Consider the following 23,714-nt stretch of genomic DNA (forward strand, 5'->3'; position numbering starts at 1 on the left):
GAATTGGGCGTTTGAATGAAAACTAGGCGTCTCCTCCCTCTGTCTCTCCCCGCCCTCGGAGGCGTTTCAAAGCCCGGAGAGTAATGACCAAATATCGGTCCCAGCTGATGAAGATCGCCCTGTCTTCCCTCTCTAAAAGCAGGTAAATAAAACAGATATATGAAATTGTGATCGGAGATTATTACACTAAAGCCGTTTGAAGCGTCTTCGGCTTCATTATACGTTGCTGCGTTTTATTTGAGGGCCTCGGTTTTAGTGACGGATTGAATTATATCAAGCCGCTTTTATATCTGTGACAAACAATAGTGTGAGTCGGGGTTTTCATTTTACTGTCACATGTCAGGTTAGATGAGATGATGAGGATAAATGTTGACATTTTAGTCGTTGTGGAAAGCTGTGAAAATGGCGATATTTGTTTGAATCTCGTGATGGTTTAAGCTGTTGCAGGACTAACAGACAGTCAGTCAGGGCCGCGTATGTGCTAACAGCTAACCGGTATATTTAAATTTAGCCATATTTACACCTTGAAATTAAACAAACCATGCACGGGAATTGTTTTATTAAGCCGTGAGGATTACAATTGCAGTGTCATGTTTGAATTAAGACCATATTTGAACGTCTTAATCTGCAAAATGATACGGGCCGAGCGACAGTGGTTGCGGGTCACTAACGGCTCTGCTGCACCCCGATAGTGTTTTCACATGTGATGCGCTGCAAACCACTCTAACGTTTTTAAATGCCTCACGCTTCTTTATTTGTTATTTTCTTGACTAATAAATAATTTAGACGGTTGCCATTGCTCTAAACACTCATTGTTTGCTTTTATGTTTGTTTTGGGCGGGCTGAATTGGCGGCGCTTTCTGCATAGGCTACACACGTTTCTTTGGCATAGCCTATGAGCTTTTAAATTGTGTTTTCCTCACTTAAAGCCTGGGCTTTGTATTTAAGTATTTACAATTTAGGCTTAGATCGATTTATGTAATATGAAACTAGGCTCTTCTGAGAGATGCATTAGTGGATGTTGCTCTGCTTTGGCTGCAGATCTGGGCGATGTGTGCATTTGCTGTGAAGTGAATCAAGGCATTTCTTCTGTCTGGCTGGAGATTTTTGTTGAAATGCATGTGGATATTGCAAAGTGCACTGAACTTTATTTACTGTGACAAGCTAGTCTAGTTTCCCATGCCATGTTAATTATATTTGTTGTTAATGGTTATGGTTGAGATGTTTGTTGCATGCGTCAGATGAGCTCAAATATATCCATTTAATATTGAACATGAAGTTCTTAAACTGTATCCTTATTTAGCACGTTTTTTGTGTGTAAAAGTTGGTTTGATTTGCTTTTTGTTCTGCTTTGTATGGATGGAGTGTGAGCAACCAAAGTTTCCCCTTCTTTTGTTTAGTTGAATAGATCAGACCGACAGAAAACAGCCATGGGGGATGACAGTGAATGGATGAAGTTACCCATCGACCAAAAATGTGAACACAAGGTGAGCGATCCAGGCTATTTTGAAATTTTGGCCCATCAAAAATCCCCTGACAGTGTTGGAAGACCAGCTTGTGTCCGAAGAACCAAACTGTCAGCACTTTGCTCGGCCTAATTGTTTAGAGATGAATGCATGCAAAGCAGTGAAATAAATGTGAAAATTCTTTATGGAAATCTTATACCTTGATGCACTGAGTCTCATTTACATTTAGGTTTGCAGCTACTTAGCTAAATGGTTTAACCTCACTATATGTTTTTCTTTTTCTTATGTCAATAAGTGAAAAATGTAAAAAAATCTGTTTATACTCCAAACCACTGCTAATATATTTAAATTTTGGACATTATAAACCCATTATTAAAAATGATTAAAAAATAACTATGGACATTGGATAACTTTCCTGAGGTGAATCGTGAATGTTATCTTAGGTGACATGTTGTTTACATATGACGTATTCCCGCAGTTTAAACTGATTGGACGATTACACAAGACTTTATTTCAGCCAGTGAGTCGCAAGGCATCTTTCAACATGCCTTTTGATGTTCATTCATTTTTTTTCTTGCTGATACTTGTAGTTAAGGGGTGGGATGATCAGGGGTGAGAGTAGTGTGCAGCACTTTTATTTGAAACATCTACCCCTGTTTTCACAGACCCGGCTTAAGGCTAGTCCTAGACTAAAATGTTTTAACTGAATGCAACTTGCACTGAAATATCCTAAAATATGTCAGTGCCACTGCTTTGTCTTAAGATGCACACCACCACTAATGTTTTTTTCCTAAGGCACATTTATAAAAGCTTAACCCCTTAAATGCCCTACTTGAACTAAGGCCTAATCCTGGCTTAATCTAAGATCTGTCTGTGAGACTGTGCCCTTGTTAATTGATACATTGATTGGTCACATCTTTTACTTCAGTTTTATGATAAAATTTCAGTTTAGTAGTTGGTGCTTTGTTTTATCAACCTGAGTTTTATGCATGTACTGCACATTGTGACATAAATGATAAAGCATGTTGTGTTGTTGAGTTCATGTCGATTATAAATAATGGCTGTTAAATGTACGTCGGCCTCTAAGGAAAGTGGGTCAGTTGGTTACCTCAAGTCACGAGCTCATTTATTTTTTTTGTTGTCCTAATTCATCTTCTGGTTTCCCTTAGATTTGGAAAGCAAGATTAAATGGATACGAGGAAGCGTTGAAGCTCTTCCAGAGGATAGAAGACGAAAAGAGCCCGGAATGGGGCAAATACCTTGGACTTGTCAAGAGATTCGTAACAGATTCCAATGCCGTAGCCCAACTCAAAGGACTGGAGGCAGCACTTGCATATATCGAGAATGCACACGTGGCTGGAAAGTAAGTAGCTTTACTTTTTATGGTGCTTTTTGGACAAAAAACAAGTCGCAAATGAAATCTTTGAACATGGCGCTAGTCGCTAAGTTTTAAACGAGTTTCATGGACCGCTGATTTTGTTTTCTTGGATGACTAAAGAACGTTTGCTTTTCTCTCGATCCCTGGGCAGCTCTTTATTTTCCCCTGAAATGTTTTATATGGGATAAGTACTTGTAAGTACTTTGTTCACAACTGAGTTTTGGAACAAAGCAGAAATGTGATGCCTTGGTGAAAGTCTATTTTTGGAATGAGGGAGAGTCATCAGGCAAAGTAGGAACGCAGCAGTAGCTATAGTCTTTAACCCATTTAGAAAACCATGGAAATATATATTATTTTCCTCAGTTGAGAAATATTCCGATCTTCATGAGGATGACAGAAATTCCTTATTTTTAAACAAGCATCTAAGAAAAGGCCTAAATTTGTGCTGCTCCCTCCATCGCTTTTCATTAGGCCTATTGAGTTGGTGTCTTTATGACTGTCTGTCTAAAACCAGATGGAGTCATTTAGTGATTGTTAATGGGATGATAAACTCTTTCATAGAGTATTGATTATTTAATTCAGTTTTTATAAAGGAGTGATGTGAAAACGAGTAACTTCCCTTCCATGATGTTTGTTTTGGTGATTTGCTCTGTTTTCTTTAGAGATAATCAGATTACTATAATCATCAGATAACACCTGAAAACAAGAATATTGTCTTGTGATATTTGTGCCACCAGAATGGTCTTCAAGTTGGTGCGCTAAGGAACATACTTTGCACAATTTGATGAATTTGCTGCTAAATGTTGATTTGTTGGGCTTAGTATCCATTATGTCTTAATGGGATCTAATGGAAATGAGTCTTATCTTGCAGGACAACAGGGGAAGTGGTTTCTGGAGTAGTCTGCAAAGTCTTCAACCAGCCCAAAGCACGAGCCAAGGAACTGGGGAGTGATATCTGCCTCATGTACATAGAGATTGAGAAAGCAGAAGTGGTCCAGGATGAGCTGATCAAAGGACTGGATAACAAGAACCCCAAGATTGTTGTTTCTTGCCTTGAGACGCTAAGGAAGGCACTTTGGTGAGTAGGCAGTTTTTAAACCTGTTAACCATCACTGTACTTGCCGGCACTTATTCAGCACAAAAAAAAACTTGTTTATTTGTCCTTTTTCAGTGAATTTGGATCAAAGATCATAACGCTCAAACCTGTAGTGAAAGTGTTGCCAAAACAGTTTGAGTCTCGAGAAAAGGCAGTTCGAGACGAGGCCAAATTGCTTGCGGTGGAGATCTATAGGTGGATCCGCGATGCTCTGCGAGCTCCTCTACAGAATATTAATTCCGTACAGGTGATCCTGCTATTCTCCATTAAGTTTTCAAATGCAAAATTTTCACTTTAAAATATGCGTCTGTAGCAGCTGTTGTACTTGAGCCTTCGTAGTTCTTGAAATTGGCATGGTTATTTTATTTTATTATTCCGGCTTGTTAATGCAAGTTGTAATATTGCTCATTTGACCCTTTTCTTTTAGTTGAAAGATTTGGAGGAAGAATGGGTGAAACTCCCAACTACAGCTCCTAAGCAGACCAGGTTCTTGCGCTCTCAACAGGACCTGAAGGCCAAGTTTGAGCAGCACCAAGCTGCAGGAGGAGATGAGGCGGACGGTGAGAATATAGCACTGTAGTCAATGGTTTATGCCAGAGACAAGGCTGTAGTGAAAATTCAGCATTCAATTTATACCCTGTCATCAAGACAATGTGCATGTAAATGCACTCATACTTAAACCGATAATGCTTAAGCTGACAACGTGTGTGGTCATGTAAACACATTAAACCATTTACCTTTATCACCGATTGACACGGCTAGATTTTTGCCAATTACCCTGATTTCAGCTGGCATGTAAACGCCTTAACCTGCGTTCTGTCAGCTTATTATTGTGCGCATGTGTGATATGTGACAGGAAAGAGTCCTTGTACAGCAGATTTAAGCGCATCCAGCCACAGCGAGTGTTTCGCGCTTAGGGAGGAGAAATATTTAGCAAAGTCCGCCTTTTACTCGACCCAAGAAATATAAATGTTTTCTCATCTTGTGCAACCTAAGGACAAGTGGTACAGTTGTAGAAACTTCAAATGCGAGAGAATTAGTCTCGTTGACATTTTGAAATACTCTGGGGTTTTTAATGGGATTTGCTTGTAAACGGGTAAATTGGGTTATTTCAATAAACTGATTTTTGATAGTTATCAGTGCATGTAAACATGCTTAATTTTGATATTGTTTTTTATAATTGTTCAGATTTGTTTTTCTAATTCAGTCTTTATAATTTACTGACTGCACCACCATTTTGGATGTAATGAAATCAGATCTGTTTGTTCAGACCTTGTAGTCCGTATCTGACTGGTATATCTACATCAGTTGCCATAGTGAATGAATTGGTTGCTAGCACAAAGCCAAGAGACATTCTTTAACAACAGGGTAGCTGTCAGTGTAGAATAGAGAGGACAAAGTACTCTAGTTATAATATACAGTATTGTAATGATACATAATACAAATATGTATATAATATTTATTCATTTCATTTTAATATTACAATTTATTTTAATTCATTTTAGTTTTGACTTATAAATATGCCTTCATTAATATTAATTTTAATTTCTGGCCATAGGGGACAATGAGGAGACTGAAGTTGCTCAGGTGGACCCTTATGAGCTCTTGGAAGCCGTCGAGATCCTTTCAAAACTTCCTAAAGACTTCTACGAAAAAATCGTAAGTCAGAACAACAATGTAAATGTATTAATCGAGTTTCGCATCGATTTAATTTGTCATTTCACCTCCTTGTCACAGGAAGCAAAAAAATGGCAAGAGAGGAAGGAAGCGTTAGAGGCAGTGGAAACTTTGACTAAGAACCCAAAACTCGAGAATGGAGACTATGGGGACCTAGTCCGAGCATTAAAAAAGGTAGAAGTTCTAGTGGAATTCTGGGTAATGGGATCATCTCTGTGAGCAAGGTCATAACCACTTCCTTTTTTATTTTTATTTAGGTCATTGGGAAAGATGCCAATGTGATGCTAGTGGCCATGGCAGCCAAGTGCTTGGCTGCACTGGCAGCAGGACTGAGGAAGAAGTTTGGGACATACGCAGGTCTTGTAAGTGCTCTTCATGAAATTCACAAACCCTGTCACGATTTGTTTTGCTGTCTCTTTTGTCGAGGCGTTTAGCGTATACGGACTGCAGTTTCATTGGATGTTTTTTTTTTTTTTTTTTTTTCCCTCTCAATCTCTTCAAGGTGGTGCCAACTATCTTGGAGAAGTTCAAGGAGAAGAAACCTCAGGTGGTCCAGGCCTTGCAGGAGGCCATTGATGCAGTCTTCCTTACTGTGAGTATTCAAAACGCGTGGTGACAAATGGCAGACAATAATTTGATTAATTATTAACTCGGTATAACTGTATTGCAGACAACCTTGCAGAACATCAGTGAGGATGTTCTGTCAGTGATGGACAACAAGAACCCCTCCATCAAGCAACAGGCTTCACTGTTCCTCGCCAGAAGCTTCTGTCGCTGCACCCCAAGCACTTTGCCAAAAAGCGTTCTGAAGCCCTTCTGTGCAGCGTTCCTCAAGGTACAGATTCCTCTCCTGTTAGTGCGTTAACTCTTTCTGAATGCCGGTAACTGCATTCTTGGTCTTGTTTAGTAAGTTGTCTCTCTTTTTTGGTGCAGCAAGTGAATGATTCTGCTCCGGAGGTCAGAGATGCTGCTTTTGAGGCTTTAGGGACAGCCATGAAGGTGGTAGGGGAGAAAGCAGTCAACCCATTCTTAACTGATGTGGACAAACTCAAGTTGGACAAGGTTAGAACATGTTTTAGCTTTGCATTTAGGTTGAATTCTCTGTGATACACCAATATTAAATTCTGGTGGATGCCAACAACTGATAATTGTTTTCTTTACTTTCTATAAATTTCTATAGATTTCTATACTAGTTTTGTCTGAAATTTAAAATGGACCACAATTAAATACTACACTTAATTTAGAGTATGAAAAAATGGATATTCGTTTTGAAATTTGCTAAAGACTTTTTAAAGATTTGTGGAGATTGGGTATATACAAAATGTTAAAATTGGGGAAATTGACATGCACATATCCAATATTAGCTGACTAAATGAATTAATCTAACTTTTTTTTTTTTTTTAATAATAAAAAATATATTATTTATTGGGCATGTTTTTGTATCAACCTGTTACCCTGTAAACTTTCTGAAATTGCTTAAAACAAGCCAATCAAATAGCTTTCTTTCCCTGGTTTTGCACGCACTTGACAGTTGGTGAACGAACTGTGGGTGGATCTAGTGCAAAAGTTCATGGCTCTTCCTTTCATGTTTTCTGCATGAATAGATAAAAGAATGTGCTGATAAAGTGGAGATTGTTGGCAAGAAAGGAGGTGGTGGTGGAGGAGAGAAGAAAGAGAAACCTGCTGCAAAAGCTCCTTCTGTTGAAGCACCTGCCAAACCAACCGGGCCTCCTAAGAAAGCTCCTCCAGCAAAGGTATCACTTTTTATTTTATCATTTTGTTGTCTTATTTTAAATGAGTTAAAAGATTTAAAACAGATTTTTGTTTCACGAACAGGCTGCAGGACCTCCCAAGAAGGGCAAACCTGCCTCTGCCCCAAGTGCGAAGTCCAAGAAAGGTCCAGATGCTAAGGAATTTGTCGAGACTGAGCTATCTGTATGTCTCCAATCTTGCATCGACATGTTAAATGTTTTCATTGAACTGATGGCTTGACCAAAAAATAGTTGTTTTGCAAAATTGTCAAGTAATTGAATTTGTGTGTTGTCAGCCGGAAGTGTGTGAGGAGAAGGCGGCTGCTGTGCTCCCAGCCTCCTGTATGCAGCTGCTGGACAGCGGCAACTGGAAGGAGAGACTTGCCAGCATGGAGGAGTTTCAGAGGGTGACTTGTGGATTTTGTGTCCACTTTTTGTGCCATTTTAAGCTCTTTTGTAATGATTTCAACTTGAGGAACATGAGCTTGATTGAAACTTAGCTTGATTGCATTCTGCTCAGGCTGTGGAGCAGATGGACAAATCTGAAATGCCATGCCAGGCTTTGGTCAGGATGCTGGCTAAGAAACCTGGATGGAAAGAGACCAACTTTCAGGTAGCGCTCTTTAGCATGTAAGCCGCTTTAGTTCTCAGGGTTTGGCATTCGATCAGGTGCTAGTTTTCAGCGTTTCAATGTTTTACTTCTGTAGGTGATGCAAATGAAGCTCCACGTTGTGGGTCTAATTGCACAAAAAGGATTGTTCTCCAAGACATCCGCTCTGGTGGTTCTGGATGGCCTGGTTGATAAGGTTGGTGACGTGAAGTGTGGAAGTAACGCTAAAGAGGCTCTCACTGCGATTGGGGAGACCTGTTCTCTGCCGTGGATTGCTGAACAGGTTGGTGTTTTTGATATAGAATGACTTCTTAATTTATTTATATTTTTTTAAACTAGCAGAAATGAGCAAATGATTCAATTTGACTACTTTTTGGATTATATTTTATAATATTACATGTGAAGTTAGAAATAGTATTTTTATAGTATTTTATATTATAGTTTAGTAAACTAAACTATAGTTTAGTGCAGTAGTTAAACTTGTCTAACAATTGATTATTTGATTAAAGATTTTTTATTTATATTATAAATTATAGATGTCATGTATTTATTTATAATAATAATAATAATAAATACAAATTATTTAAACTTGTCTAACCATTATTAAATAGATTATTAATATTGTGACATTTTATACTAATATTTTTATTTATAATTGCTCTTTCTCAATTTTCAGGTTGTCTCTCTGGCTTTCGCTCAGAAGAATCCTAAAAACCAGGCAGAGACGTTGAACTGGTTGGCCAATGCCATGAAGGAGTTTGGATTTGCAGGGTAAGTGCTATATACTTGGGCTTTAAATTTTTTTATTTTTTTATTTTTTTTTTTATTTTTATTTTTTCTTCTTCATGCAGTTAATCTTTTCCTCCTTCCTAAATCTGAATCTTATTCCCCATAATCCAGAATAAATGTCAAGGCGTTCATCAACAATGTCAAAACTGCTCTGGGTGCCACAAATCCTGTGAGTAATATTATGAGTCATGGTTTCAGTATACATAATCTTACTTTGTTGGGCCTTTCAAGTGGAATGACATGTTTAATGTTACTTCTATGTGCAACACTTGCTAATAGTGATTAATAAACAAGTTTCCTGGAATATTACAATATTAAATTGTCTTTTGTTCATAATGATCTTCAAATACATTTGTCAGATGTAATTGTGTGTAATGAGCTGTGTTCATGTTAAATTCAGGCTGTGAGGACATCAGCAATCGCTCTTTTGGGAGTCATGTACCTGTACATGGGCGCTCCCCTGCGCATGTTTTTTGAAGATGAAAAACCAGCCCTCCTTCAACAAATAAATGCTGAGTTTGAGAAGGTAAATATGGCCTTTTGAAATACAGTAATTGAAGTGACCCTTTCAAAGAGTTGACTTGACCATCAGTGGGTTTAGCTCACATCAGTGGGTTTAGCTCACATTTAAACCTGCTTTATGGACACAATCAAGTGAACCACACCCGTTTTGTTCATTGTTTTATTTTGCCAATGCCAGTCTCTCCCTATCTAGCTTATGCCAAGTACCTTTATAGGGGTGTGTTTGTGTATTTTTACTGCTTCATTGTTTGTAATGCCTATGTTTGCACAAAACAGTAACACTGAGTTTATCAAAGCAGATAGTGTGAAAATAAGATTGTGAAACAATTGATGTATTTGCAACTAATTTTCCGAAAGCATTGATTCATTGAACATTGCAAATCAAAGAGTAAAGAAACAAGTAAAAAAAGAAATAAATGTAAATAAAACAATTGCTAATGTTTAAAATCCTTATATTTATTTTAGTTTTTCTTGTAAAATCTGACTTTTCACCTTATCATGCTATCTTTCATAGATGCAGGGTCAGTCTCCTCCCGCCCCATTCCGTGGTGCCAAAAAAGCAGGAGCTGAGGAGGAGGGAGACGCGGCTGAAGAAGAGGAGGTGGACGGTGGACCCGGAGACATCATGGACTTGCTGCCCAGAACTGATATCAGGTCAGTGAGTGTGGCAGTGCTTCAAAAACCTTTTCTTTTCAATTAATGGATCCATCAGGCATCTTTTGGATGCTAGTAGGAATAAAAAGGATCAAGAGATTGATTGATTTTTCTCATTCGCAGTGATAAAATCACATATGACATGGTGTCAAAGATCAGTGACAAGAACTGGAAGGTCAGAAAGGAGGGCCTTGATGAGGTGGTGGCCATCATTTCTGAGGCCAAATTCATCCAGCCAAGCATCGGCGAGCTACCGATGGCACTGAAGGGCCGTCTCAATGACTCCAACAAACTACTGGTAATGTAAAATTTGTTTTAAACTAATATCAGAAATGAAATATTTGAGTCTTATTTAGCGTTTATCGCATGTATTTATTTTTTATGTTGCCCATTGCCACTCAGGCATTTCAGTTGTAGCATTGTATTAAAGGCATGGCTGTAATGTCATAAAATGTGTCCGTAGGTCCAGCAGACTCTCAATATTCTGCAACAAATAGCCACTGCCATGGGTCCATCACTCAAGCAGCACGTCAGGAACCTGGGAATTCCAGTCATTACAGTTCTTGGTGACAGCAAGGTATGAAACGCTGAATGCACTGATTGGGGGTCTGTTTGTTGCACTTGTGGTGTGGAATCACACAAGCTTGTGCTACTTGTCTGGCTGTTCAGATAACTATTTAATGCTCTAGTTTGAGGTTTCTAATTTGCTTGAAACTTGACTCTCAGGCTAACGTCCGTGCTGCTGCCATGACGACGCTGAACGCTTGGGTGGAGCAGACTGGAATGAAGGAGTGGCTTGAAGGAGAGGATCTATCAGAGGAGCTCAAGAAGGAAAACCCCTTCCTCAGACAGGAGGTACATCACTCACGTTTAACCCTGTAAAGCCTGACATGAAATATTTTTAGTCACACTTTTTTTAAATTATGTGAAAAAAATATGAAATTCTAATAGCTTGTAATGTAAATCTCTCTGATTTACATTACAAGCTATTAGAATTTCATATTTTCAGTCACTTTTTTTAAATTATGTGAAAAAATATGAAATTCTAATAGCTTGTAATGTAAATCAGAGAGATGTTATCAGAGGCTACTTGCATGAAATGCATTTAAAAATCATTGTCACTATCTCCCAATAATGTCTTTTTATAATGATGAATAATGAATCTTATTTATGCTTAGTTTTATCAAAGGTCTGTAGCTTTTACTGTAAGGGAGCAAAACATAATGAAATGACGAGGGATGTACAAATTAAATGTACAATATAAAAGTTATTCTTACATGCGTGTACTATGGCCTGAAGGAGGATGGTTTTTATACTATAATTATATCAAAAGACCTTTTTACTTGCTAAAAAGAAGTAGAAACTATCAATCAGATGACAGAAGTCACATTGTAGATTGTGTGCAACAGGTTTTTCAGCAAAGCTTTGGTCATGTTAATGGCATGGTTCACCCAAAAATGAAAATTGTCATTTACTCACCCTCAAGTTGTTCCAAACCTGTATGAGGTTCTTTCTTCTGTTGAACACAAAAGATATTTTATAGAATGTTGGTTATCAAACACTTGACTGTAGCGGCAGCCATTGACTTCCATAGTAGGAAAAAAAATACTATGGAAGTCAATGAGGACCAGCAGATGTTTGTTTCCCAACATTCTTTAAAATATGTTCTTCTGTGTTCAACAGAAGAAATTCATACAGGTTTGAAACAAAATGAGGATGAGTGAAGTTTAATGTTTGGGTGAACTATCCATTTAATTTAGAGGCCTTTTTTTGTGTATCGGATATGATACAATAGGCTTTATAGGGCTAATTTCAGATCTGGGAAGTATTTGTTTGTTCTAAAAAATAAATGGCATTAAAGCTAAGATGTCATGGTCAAAAAGCCACACGCAACTCTTTTTGAAAGGTTATTTTTATCTGTTTTATTTTATCAATTATTGCAAGCTAAAATCCTTCTTAAAATCTATAGTTGTTGGGCTGGCTGGCTGAGAAGCTGCCCACCCTACGTACGGTGCCCTCAGACCTCATGCTGTGTGTGCCTAACCTGTACGCCTGTCTGGAGGACCGCAGTGGCGATGTGCGCAAGAAAGCTCAGGATGCCCTTCCCACCTTCATGATGCACCTGGGCTACGAGAAGATGGTCAAGGCTACCGGCAAACTGAAGGCAAGTGGGAGATGCCCTAACCTTGGAGCTGGGCACAGCCATTACTCCAATCTTCAGTGTCACATGATCCTTCAGAAATCATTCTAATAATGTGACCCTTTCTGGCAAAATTAGTCTGAATGGGACAAATGAAAAATGTCAATTTTGTCAAATTTGAGGTTTTCACAAAATTGAGTTCATTAAGCCCTCGTTTGGTGATCCCAATGCCCCAAATAGCAATTGAACATCTAAAAGTATCTTTATTTGTTTTCTGAGATGAGTACCTTTCCCTTTTTAAAAAAATTAAGTTTTTCTCTGCTCGCTTCTCAATGATTTGCGCTTCCCCTCAACCAGTTTGGAAGACGTTTCAAAAACGATTCTGCTGCATAATATTTTTATGGGAACCAGCATCAAATAAAAGCTGATCTTTTGACCTTTCTATTCAGAGAATCCTGAATTTAAGTAATCTTTTGTAACATTATTTTACTGTCACTTCTGATCAATTTAATGTGTCCTTGTTGAATAGAAGTGTTAAAAGATCTTAGTGACCCTAAATTAATGAATGGTAATTTATATGGTTAATAAGACCAGGATCAACCTTTGATCAGAGAAAAAGCAGTTGTGTAACGTCACTCCTGCCCTCTCGTCTTTCTACAGCCGGCTTCAAAGGACCAGGTGGTGGGCATGCTGGAGAAGGCCAGGGCCTTGATGCCAGCCAAGCCTGCAGCTCCTGGCAAAGCTGCAGCTTCCAAACCCGCCTCCAGCGCTCCTGCTGCCAAACAAGCTTCAGGTTCACTCGTTTTCCCTTTGACCACAGCTAACATGACTACCTCTGCCTGGCTGGTTTGAGCTATTTTAAACAGGGGTGGGCAACTGGCCCTTAAGATCCACTCTCCTGCAGAAAGGACATTAGAGCTCAAGGCCCAGATTTTCCCAGCCCTGCTTTTGAAACATATTTGTGATGTAAAATCAGGAATTCTGAACATGTAAATTAGAAACTCAGATTTGAGACCTATTAAAGATGCAGGACTCAGCTTGAATGTCTTTATTTTACAGCTCCAGCCAGGAACCAAAGTCCCAGTGAAGACTTCAGTGAACCAGAACCAAAACCAGACACTAAGAAATCTAAACCAGCCGGCCCTGCAGCTAAAAAGGTGTGGCACATTTTAGTGTTTCTGTTTTGTCTGCTTTTGTAGGGAGTTGCTGCTCATGAACAATTTAAAACCTTGTCCAGTCTGTGATCTGGAACACCAGGTCCATAATACACAAGGGATTGTTCGTGGGAAGACAATGAGCGTTTTTTTGTTTTTTGTTTTTTTTCACACAGTAAAAAAAAAGCCTCTTTTGAAAAGCCCCGTTTTCAAAAGTGTTAAGATGAATTGGGTTCTGTATTTTAGCATTTTAAATGTGTTGCTCTCTAAAGTGTCATTTTGTGCACTAGAGAGAGAGCATGGAGCTAAAGGTGAAAGGAGAGAAAGATAATTCTAAACAAAACAGGACACCTAGCAGTGAGAAGGTATTAGTATCTCCTATAGAGCACCAGTGGAGCTGGTGTGAGGTGGCACGTTTTGGTGGGGAAGCACTGCATGTAATGTAAACTGATTTACAACCTTCCCAACCCCCTCTATGCACACCATGGCAATAGAATCGCCATTGGCTAGTACTTTTTTTTTTTTTACTCTTGAACAGCAAAATGTGACTTGTTCACAACTTCTTTTTTTTCCCTTCTCAAACTTTAAATTTAACCATGCAGAAAAGTTTTCAAAATTACTTGAAAAATCTATTTTTAAACCGTTTAACCAATAGTATTAATTTGTCAAAATTCTTACTGTTGGTTAACGGCATTATGAGCATCCCTACTATAAAACTTGTCCACATGAAGTACCAGAACTTGAGACTTAGGTGGTTCAGTGTAACAACTGTTTTCCTGGTATTTTAGGGTGTTGTGGGTAAGAAACCTCCAGTTAAAGTTGGGGCTAAGGATGAGGAGGACAGATCTGGTCCCATCTTCATCCTCGTTCCCAATGCTAAAGAGCAGAGGATCAAGGAAGAGAAGGGGTTAAAGGTGAGCAACTTTTGAACTGTCCTCATTTGTCCACAATATTGAGTAGCGCTGTTAGGCTCGCCTGTGTGTTTGGTTACCAAATCCCAACTCTTCTCTAGATTCTGAAGTGGAACTTTATGACTCCTCGTGACGAGTATGTGGAGCAGCTGAAGACTCAAATGTCGACATGTCTTCCCAAGTGGCTCCAAGATGAACTCTTCCACTTTGACTTTCAGCGCCATGTAAAAGCTATTGGAGTCATGATCGAGGTTAGTCACGTCGTAGCAATTGACGAGTCTGCAATCATATCAAATTGTGCTAGACTTATAACTTTTATATTTTTCAGCACATGGAGCCAGAGTGTGACGCTGTGATTAGCTGTCTGGACCTGGTGTTGAAGTGGTTTACCTTGCGGTTCTTTGACACCAACACCAGTGTGCTGATGAAAGTCCTGGAGTTTCTCAAGCTGCTCTTCACCATGCTAAGCAGGAAGAACTACCAGCTCAGCGACTACGAGGCCTCGTCCTTCATCCCCTACCTGATCCTCAAGGTGGGTCTTTATCCATTATCATTATCTTTGGACAGCGACGACATCTAATTAGTTGAAACCGAGCGACAACCTTCCAGTCACTCTCGTGAAGCCAATACGGAAGTGACTTAAACTGCAATTCATTGACTGGCCGCTAGAGACAGGCTCCAAAAGGAAGTCAATTCCATATATCCCCATGTTAAAATGATTTGTCGAGTATCGCGAGAATAACCAGTGCTGTTTTTCTGTTGTTTTCCTCTGTGAACATGCATTCATGGATGTCTTACAATTTGGTTGCTTTTTGGAGTTTTCAGATTTAAAAACGTCTATAGATAAGAGGCAACACTCGTTCTGTGGTACCGTTGCTCTCACGGAACAGATACGAATATGCATATTTAACTTTTCAGTGTTAAATAAAAAGTACCGTCAAATGAAATCCTGCAGGTGTCTGTGCTTTCTCCGTCCATGCAATAAATGCACATCCTTGAATGAGTGCGGATTTCCAAAGCATTTATTTTAGGTAATATGGTTTGACCCATTTGAGAGGTGGCCAAAATCAGAATTTAAAATGGACAGAGTAAAGCTCTAGTCTCTACGAACTTGACTTGCGATGCAGTGCTGACTGACATGTATGCGCATGAATCAGCTATGTCTTTGAACTACTATAGTATTTTTGAAGGGCAAAAACATTAACTTTATTGGCTCTATTGAACTCTATTGGCTTTACATCAAGTCAGCTGTCACTTTAGCGCGAGGCCCTGTGCTGCGACGATACTGATTTCCTGTCCTCTACGCAGGTTGGAGAATCAAAAGATGTGGTGCGCAAAGATGTCCGTGCTATTCTGACGATGCTGTGTAAAGTCTACGCAGCCAGTAAAGTCTTCCCCTTCCTTATGGATGGAACCAAATCAAAGAACTCCAAGCAGAGATCTGGTAAATGCCCATGGATTTGATTTCTCAAACATAAACATAAAAACAGCCATTTTACAGTAGAGTGTCTTCATGACTTTTTGACTTTTATTTGTTCTTCAGAATGTCTTGAGGAGCTCGGATGCCTGATTGAGAACTTCGGTATGAATGTGTGCCAGCCGACTCCGGCCAAGGCTCTTAAAGAAATCGCCATTCACATCGGAGACCGTGACACTACGGTCCGCAATGCTGCTCTCAATACGGTCGTGGCTGTCTACAACACCTGTGGAGAGCAAGTCTTCAAACTCATCGGCAATGTAAGACGCCAGTTACCCTCAGACATGATGATCAGACAGTAATGAATAGTGGTCGACTGATATTTCCATTTTTATATATATTAATTTAAAGGAACGCATGCATAACAATTGCTGAAATACATTTTTAAATATTAAAATTAAATTACAAATAAATTATTTGAAAATGATTTATATTAAAAGAGTTATGTTAAAGAGAATAAGAGCTCTGACCGTCTGGTTCTAGCTTTCTCTGTGCTGTCAAAATAAAGGTCCTGTTTCTGGCACATCAGGGAAATCAATAAACATATTGGCAAATAATAAAAAAAGCCAAATATCGGCTGATATATCACCTTCGCCACCTATAATAAAAGTGAAAGGTTCATGTTGGATGTGATTTTGTGCTAAACTCAACTTTAATTGTTTTATCATTGTCAAGCTCTCCGAGAAGGAAATGAGCATGCTTGAGGAGAGAATCAAGCGTTCGGCCAAGAAGACGCCCGCGCCCTCAACCAAACAGGAGCGACCCCAGAGAGAGCAACCCACCAATCCTAATGCAACCTTCCTCCGCAAGCCTGCTCAAGAGGAAGTGCCCAACAAACTCAAGTATGTACCGTCAGGTCTTCGTACTTTTCATCAAGTCATGCACTCTTAAAATGATCATTTGAAATGCAAGGGTATTATATGGGCAAGTTTGCTAAAATGGGAAATCTTGACCCATGTGTAATACTTTCTATGATCTAATTCTGTCTCAGTCTCATTCTTTCCTCTTGTGTCATTGCATGTAGTTTCTTAATCCTGAGCCTTTCTCCTCTTCTCTTACTATTCCTTTCTTTTCTTCGCTGCCCTCCATGGACAGAATAATGTATCGCACTTACAGGATGTAAGTACTGCCGTAATGCTGTAGCCACTGCTCACAAGGCATCTGACATCCTGGAGGTCTAGAGATTACCCCAAAAAAACTGGACTGAAATATAAGGGATATTATTAAATTATACGGTTAATTTGATATTTGTGATTTTAAAATTGTTTAATGTAAGGAGTAAAATGCAGTACAAATAATTTTAAAGCAAAGCACGTTTTCACAGTGATTCATTAAATGAATAATGAAAAATATTACATTTATGCACTATATAATATTACTATATTTATGCACCAATATACTTGTGAAATATATTTACTGTTATATATTTAGTTTGGTAAAAAAAAGAAAGGAAAATCTCATGCTCGCAAGGCTGCTTTTTATTTAATATAAAACATTTTAAGTTGTAATATTACAATTTTTCTAATTGTTTTCTATTTTAAAATGTGATTACTCCTGTTATGCAAAGCTGAATTTTCAGCAAACATTAATATTCTAAGATCCCGATTTGCTGCTCAAGAAACATTTCATGTTATCAATGTTAAACAGTTGTGCTGCTTTTTTTTGTGTGGAAACCTTGTTTTTTTCATGATTCTTTGAATAGAAAGTTCAAATCAACAGCATTTCTGCAATGTATACATGCATATACTTATGTAATGTTTAATAGAAACTTGAGTGAGGGCACAAATGAATCACTGAACCAGTTTTAAATCGTTTAATTGAAACACAGTTTGAACTTTACAAAGGGATCAAACAAACAAAAAATCATTGTAAGTGGATATACGCTTTAATACTTTCTTTTTTGCTGGTATTGAATCGGAATTTGGGGGGATAATAAAAAAAATGCAGCAGAAGTGACGTTTTCCTCCGTTTTCAACAGTCAAGCTCGGGCACAGAACGCTCACTTGGAGCAGTCGTCTCCATCTATCCCTAAAGAGTTTCAGCTGGATCTGGACGTGTTCGAGAACAACCACACATGTGCCAGTGATATCCCTGACCTGGTGCAGCACAAACTGGATGAAGTTCTGGAGCCAGTCATGATTCCTGAGCGCAAGTAAGAGTTCGACTCAAAACAAGACCTCTATTGTGCTAGTTAAATGCCTTCTGAAATGCAGTGGTGAATCACTCTTGTTAAATGGTTTAAATCCTATTTTTGGTGTTGCAGTGGTGAATCACTCTTGTTAAAGGAGAACTCCGGTCAATTTTAACATTGAGCTCATTTTTTTGTACATTTGGAGTGCTGTCAATACAGAGAACAACGACAAAAATCGGTGTTGCCTACACAGAGTTATTCTATTTTTAAAATTTGCACCCTGTTGACTTCAATGGGGCAAGTACTAAACCTGCTTTTAGCCTCTTAACATCCTTGATGTGTCATTACAAGTGCACAGAATATGTGAGTGATTCCTTCAGAGTGAACACGAGTGAATCTGACTGCAGTAGATGTGAAAGATGTGTATAAAAATGATGTTATTTAAGCCAGCGCACATACCTGTGTTTACATCCTGTTTTCGGTGGAAGTCCAAAGTAGTCGATTGCCGAGTTCACGTGCATAGGTTTAGTTACCTATGATCACGCGCGTGAACTCGGCAATCGACCGGAGTTCTCCTTTAAATGGTTTAAATCCTGTTTTTGGTGTTTTCAGGATTCGTCCGGTCTCTCCTCATTTCGACGACATTCACAATAGTACTGCCTCCACCATCAACTTCGTCATCTCACAGGTGGCCAGTGGGGACATTAACACTAGCATCCAGGCCTTGGCACAGGTGGGTGTCCTGCTTCAATGGTTTAGATATCCCACATTCATGTCCATAGTATTGATATGCTTTTAGTTACACCATGTTATAGCCTGGGACAATGTTTCTAGAATGAAGGGATTTTGGCCAAATGAATATGCGTAAGACATTTCCCTGTGACATCCTGCAGATTGATGAGGTCTTGAGACAGGCGGACAAAGCGGAAGCCATGTCTGGACACATCGACCAGTTCCTCATCGCCACCTTCATGCAGCTGCGGCTCATTTACAACACGCACATGGCCGACGATCGGCTGGACAAGAAGGACATCTTCAAACTCTACAGCTGCATCATCGGAAACATGCTCTCTGTGAGTGCTGCTTTACTTTTAGTTTGGGAAGAGAAATTCTGCATCGAGGAATTTCTGAACACCTCGTATTGTATTGCCAGAAACAATCAGCTTTTGTTTGCAGAAAATCATTTACGCATTAAAATGCATTGAGTGTCTGCAAAGCGAACAGAAGTCATTGTTCATCGGTGTGCTGAGTCACCGTGTGTCTGTTTCCAGCTGTTCTCGATGGAGAGTCTAGCACGGGAAGCCTCCATGGGCGTCCTGAAGGACCTGATGCATGGTCTGATCACGCTGATGTTGGACTCCAGAGTGGAGGACATCGAGGACGGACAACAGCTCATTCGCTCCGTCAATCTGCTTGTGGTTCGGGTGCTGGAGAAATCCGACCAGACCAACATTTTAAGGTTAGCAGTGCAGCTCTGCTGGGAACCTTCAGTGTTTTTACAGCATAGTACACAAAACAGACTGTAATCGATGGTTGTAGATTAAAGGTCATGGTTTTCTTTCCAGTGCTTTGCTGGTGCTGCTGCAGGACAGTCTTATCAGCACCGCAGGCTCCCCCATGTTCTCCGAACTTGTCATGAAGGTACAACTATCACTTTGTTTGTGAATCTGTGTATATTGAGTCATATTGTAAGCAGAACTCTAGACTTTTCCCCCCTAAATACTTCACTTTCCACTCTTCAGTCAAATCATGATGGCTAAAATGATTTAATTAGCCATTACTTTTTGTAGAATTTTATTACACACCCAGAAATCATGTCAATTAAGTGGGAAATATTTAGGTGGGACCTTAATTTTATCTTTTTTTTTTTTTTAATTTGAATCATTAAAAGAAATTGGTTTAGTATGCTTGATTCCACTCACACCCAGACAGTTCATTTCAGAGGTAGAGAAAATAACATTGAAACATGGATGCATGACGTGCACTGATGAATCATACACAGTAATGTTTCCTCATGTCATTTTATCTTAATTGCACTTTTCTGACTATTAAAAACCATTACCATAATTTTTAAACTCATAGTTGCACCTTTATGAATGCTCCCAGTTGGCTTCTGTGACGTAAAAACAAAATTAACAGTTTAAAATAGTTACTTCAATACACATTTCTTCTGCCTTTTTATTAGCTGATAGACTTGTTTTTAGACATTAAAAAACACCAATTCACATCTATATTCATCCACAAAGTCTCCAAGTCAGTGTTATTGTAAACTAACGTAATTATAATTTAAATAAATCAGGGTTCCCACAGGTCCTTGAAAGTTTGTGAATCTGTTGTATACATAATGCTAAAATATACTACATGCATAATACAAAAAAGTTCTGGTGTATATACAAAAAAAGTTCTTAATTGTTTTGCTTTCATATGTTCTTCAAACATGACCTTTCTCTGCAGTGTCTATGGAGAATGATCCGTTTCCTGCCTCAGACCATCAACAGTATTAATCTGGACCGCATCCTGCTGGACGTGCACAACTTCATGAAGGTTTTCCCCAAAGAGAAGCTCAAACAGCTCAAGAGTGACGTTCCCCACCGGACACTGAAGACACTGCTGCACACGCTCTGCAGGCTCACCGGATCCAAGGTACGCTTCAGACCCTAATAGAGCCCGGAAGTTCTCCGTGAAACTTTGCTTTTGCTGAAAGTGATCCGTCAATGTCTCTCTCAGATATTAGATCACATGTCCATGATTGAGAACCGCAATGAGTCCGAACTGGAGGCGCACCTGAGGCGGGTGGTCAAGCATTCTGTAAACCTGTCGGGACTCAAGTCTGACAAGAACACAGAGAAGGGCGCCCTCAGATCGGTATGAGTCTCAACTGAAACATTCATCTTGTGAAAAATTTCAGTGGTTCATCTGGTTTCTTCAATTGTATTTCAATTTGAATAGGATGACAAAGTGATCAAGGCCAAAGTGAGTGACATCCTGTCTGAGATCTTTAAAAAGATTGGCTCCAAGGAGAACACTAAAGAGGTAACACTGCAGCTTGGGAAAAAAAATGTTGTGGGAAATAATAGGGCTGAGCATTGGCATGTACTGTATATCCAAATGAATCTATGCTTGTGAATCGAAATGGTGAAATGTCAATGCCCAGCCCTAGGAAATAACCAGAATCATTTGCCATTGTCTACTTGATGCGTTATTCAAACGAGCATGTTGTTTGTCAGGGTCTGACGGAGCTGTATGAATATAAGCAGAAGTACTCGGACGCAGACCTCGAGCCCTTCTTGAGGAACACGTCCCAGTTCTTCCAGAGCTACGTGGAGCGAGGACTTCGCATGATCGAGTCCGAGCGTGAAGGAAAGGGCCGAATCCAGACTTCCACAGGTGAATCACACCAACCTTTACGAAACCTCTTGAAGTTTTGTTGTTGTCATAGGCTCCGCCTCTCACTGATGTGTGTGTTGTCTCTCAGTCATCCCTCAGCACAGCACAGACTCGTATCTGCCGAGCTCCAGCGCTGTGTCCATCAGCAGTAACGGAGAAGATCTGAACGCCGCCGCTTATTACGAGAGACTGAAGATCTTACGGCAGCGCCGCGGCCTTGAGAACTCAACGGTTTGTCTCTTATTAACTTAAGTCGAGACACTATTGACTACAGTTATTGACTCATTTCATCATCATATTGCTACTAATGAAACTATCATATGCAAATGAGCTGATTTATGTGAATCCAATACGAAGTTAAATTTTTTTGACTTGTGGCACCCAGCTTACAGTTGTTAACAGTTGTTTTAATAGCTAACAAGTAATGTAAATCAATTTTTTTTTTTATTGTTGACTATTTGACATAATTTAACATTCTTAACTAATAATTCAATAACTAAATTATTTTAAATTCTAAAATTTAAAGTACCATAATACATTAAATTAAAAATATTTTTGTTCTTATTGATATTTGCTTTAATTATTGGTGAGAAATATTAGTCAGTTGTTGCACGATTATTTTTATTATTAATTACTAGTAAGTCCTAAAATTTGGTAAGGCATTAATGAATTAAATTGTTTAATTTAATTTATTATTAATTAATAAAATAAAAAAAATATTGATTAACCATTAGTCTGTTAAAGTTACAGAAAATCTTTTTTTTTTTTTTAATCAATTTATTAACAATACCTTATACATTTTAGAACTTATTCATATTTTTATTAATTATAAGTCCAAAAAGTATTGTTAATATATTAAATATCAATTTAGATTTTCGATAATTGTTCTTGATAAACAGTCTGTTGTTAACCAAGTACAGTAAATCAGAAGTGTTTTTCTTATTGATAATGTTTGATGAATTAACCACTTTTTAATTTAGATTTTTTTAATTAGCAGTAATAGTAATATTTCAATATACAGTGGTTTTTTTATGTTGACAATATTTGTCGTATCGCTACTTTAACAACTAAGATTTACGAATACATTTCTTTGCAACTCGTTTTTATATGTCGTAAATAAAACGGTGTTCTCCTGCAGCCGGAGGAAGAGCGACCTCCTCTCAGCTCCCTGAGACCATCGGTGGCCTCCTCCACAGACATGCTCCACAGCAAACTGTCCCAGCTGAAGGAGTCCCGTGAGCACTTCCAGCAGGAGCAGTCCCACTCCCACAGCCCCACCCGCTCGTCCTCCCCCGCCTCCAACCTGGACGACCTCAAAAAGAGGCTGGAGAGGATAAAGAGCAACCGGCAGTAGACCAGTCTTCATTTTACGCTAACGCACTAGATAGTCAGCCGACTCCTCCTAAACTCCATCCCAGCGTCTTTCAGGGTAAACGTGTGCATAGATTACGGTTATGCCAAATAGGATGAAAAATAAATAACTCGGTCTGTCTACGTTGTATAATATTAAGTAAACATTTTCTGTATGTTAGTATTGTGCACAGTTGTTTTTGTACATATGTCGGCTAACCTTACCAGGCTTTTACGTGTCATTTAGGGTTTTCAGTGTACAGCTTTCTTGTGCAGAATGCTGTAATGTGTAACTGAAGCTTGTTTTGGTTTTTTAAGACATTTTAGAGAAATCTAAATGAATGTCGCTTTCACTTGGTCTCAACTCCTATCCGTTCAACACTGTTTGCCATTTTTGCTGTTCTCTCTCGCTCTCTATGCGTCTCTGAAGCTCTCAACTTTTGAAGGATTGATTCCTTTCTTTTAAGGAGCATGGCATGAAGTACTGGATCTTTCTTTTTATGTAAATAAAGTTTGCATTACTAAAGGCTGTTAATTCAGTTTTTCTTTGAATAATATTCCCAACATTTTGCACTCAGTAGAATGTTGGTTATTGATGCATTGTTTTTTTTGTTTTTTTTTTATCCAACTGGGATTAGTGTTGAAGTGTTGCTATTAAGTTTAAGTGTATAATCTATAGTGAAAATCGCAATAAAGATTTTTTTATATAATTTAACAAACTATACAATGATTTTCTTCTGAATTTTTTCTTCAAAGGACTATGTAGGGCTATGCAATCCACAATACTTTTACATTATAGATTTATGTAAAGCAGTCTATATTGAATAGTATTTTATTGCACAGCCCTAAAAGATTGGGAAAAAAAATTCATTCAGCAAGGGTGCATTAAAATGATCAATAGTGACAGTAAAGACATTCACATTGTTACATAACTTTTTCAAATAAGTGTGGTTCTTTTACTTTTTTGTTTGTTTTTTACTTTTTTTTTCTCTCTCCAAGGATTCATTGAATAGAAAGTTTATCATGGTTTCCACAAAAATATTAAGCAGCTTCAACTGTTTTCAACATTGAGAATTCTTGAGCAGCATATTAAAATTATTTCTTTTCTGACTTTGTAATGTTGCCGTTTGATTATATCATTATATATAGCGGCATCACTAACCCCAAAATTGACATAAACCCCGCCCCTGGGAACACGCAGTCCATGTTGAGAAGAGGAAG

The 23,714-nt window shown here is 38.6% G+C and overlaps 1 protein-coding gene across 4 annotated transcripts; it reads left to right on the top strand.

Annotated features, from left to right (window-relative positions):
• On the top strand, positions 1-23,602 carry ckap5 (cytoskeleton associated protein 5). Of its 4 annotated transcripts, XM_079860270.1 has the most exons (46): positions 154-307; positions 1,401-1,487; positions 2,636-2,829; positions 3,716-3,922; positions 4,016-4,187; positions 4,368-4,500; positions 5,499-5,599; positions 5,678-5,791; positions 5,875-5,979; positions 6,120-6,209; positions 6,288-6,452; positions 6,551-6,679; positions 7,222-7,371; positions 7,454-7,552; positions 7,665-7,775; positions 7,889-7,981; positions 8,076-8,261; positions 8,655-8,749; positions 8,879-8,936; positions 9,168-9,293; positions 9,804-9,943; positions 10,067-10,241; positions 10,407-10,520; positions 10,670-10,798; positions 11,913-12,107; positions 12,744-12,876; positions 13,143-13,240; positions 13,528-13,602; positions 14,026-14,151; positions 14,250-14,399; positions 14,477-14,680; positions 15,457-15,592; positions 15,692-15,885; positions 16,301-16,467; positions 16,721-16,744; positions 17,604-17,777; positions 18,369-18,489; positions 18,650-18,829; positions 19,028-19,215; positions 19,322-19,397; positions 20,211-20,399; positions 20,484-20,621; positions 20,706-20,789; positions 20,984-21,143; positions 21,232-21,374; positions 22,282-23,602. In XM_079860270.1, exons 2-46 carry the CDS (start codon positions 1,431-1,433, stop codon positions 22,495-22,497), a joined length of 6,114 nt encoding a protein of 2,037 aa, XP_079716396.1. In that variant the 5' UTR covers positions 154-307; positions 1,401-1,430; the 3' UTR covers positions 22,498-23,602. The 4 variants fall into 4 exon arrangements, with proteins under 4 accessions (XP_079716397.1, XP_079716398.1, XP_079716399.1 ...); XM_079860271.1 differs by lacking the exons at positions 154-307; positions 16,721-16,744 and adding an exon at positions 1-142; XM_079860272.1 differs by lacking the exons at positions 154-307; positions 13,528-13,602 and adding an exon at positions 1-142.
• Positions 23,603-23,714: the final 112 nt, after the last annotated feature.

This window comes from Squalius cephalus (assembly GCF_949319135.1).
Source record: "Squalius cephalus genome assembly, chromosome: 23".
NCBI lineage: Eukaryota > Metazoa > Chordata > Actinopteri > Cypriniformes > Leuciscidae > Squalius > Squalius cephalus.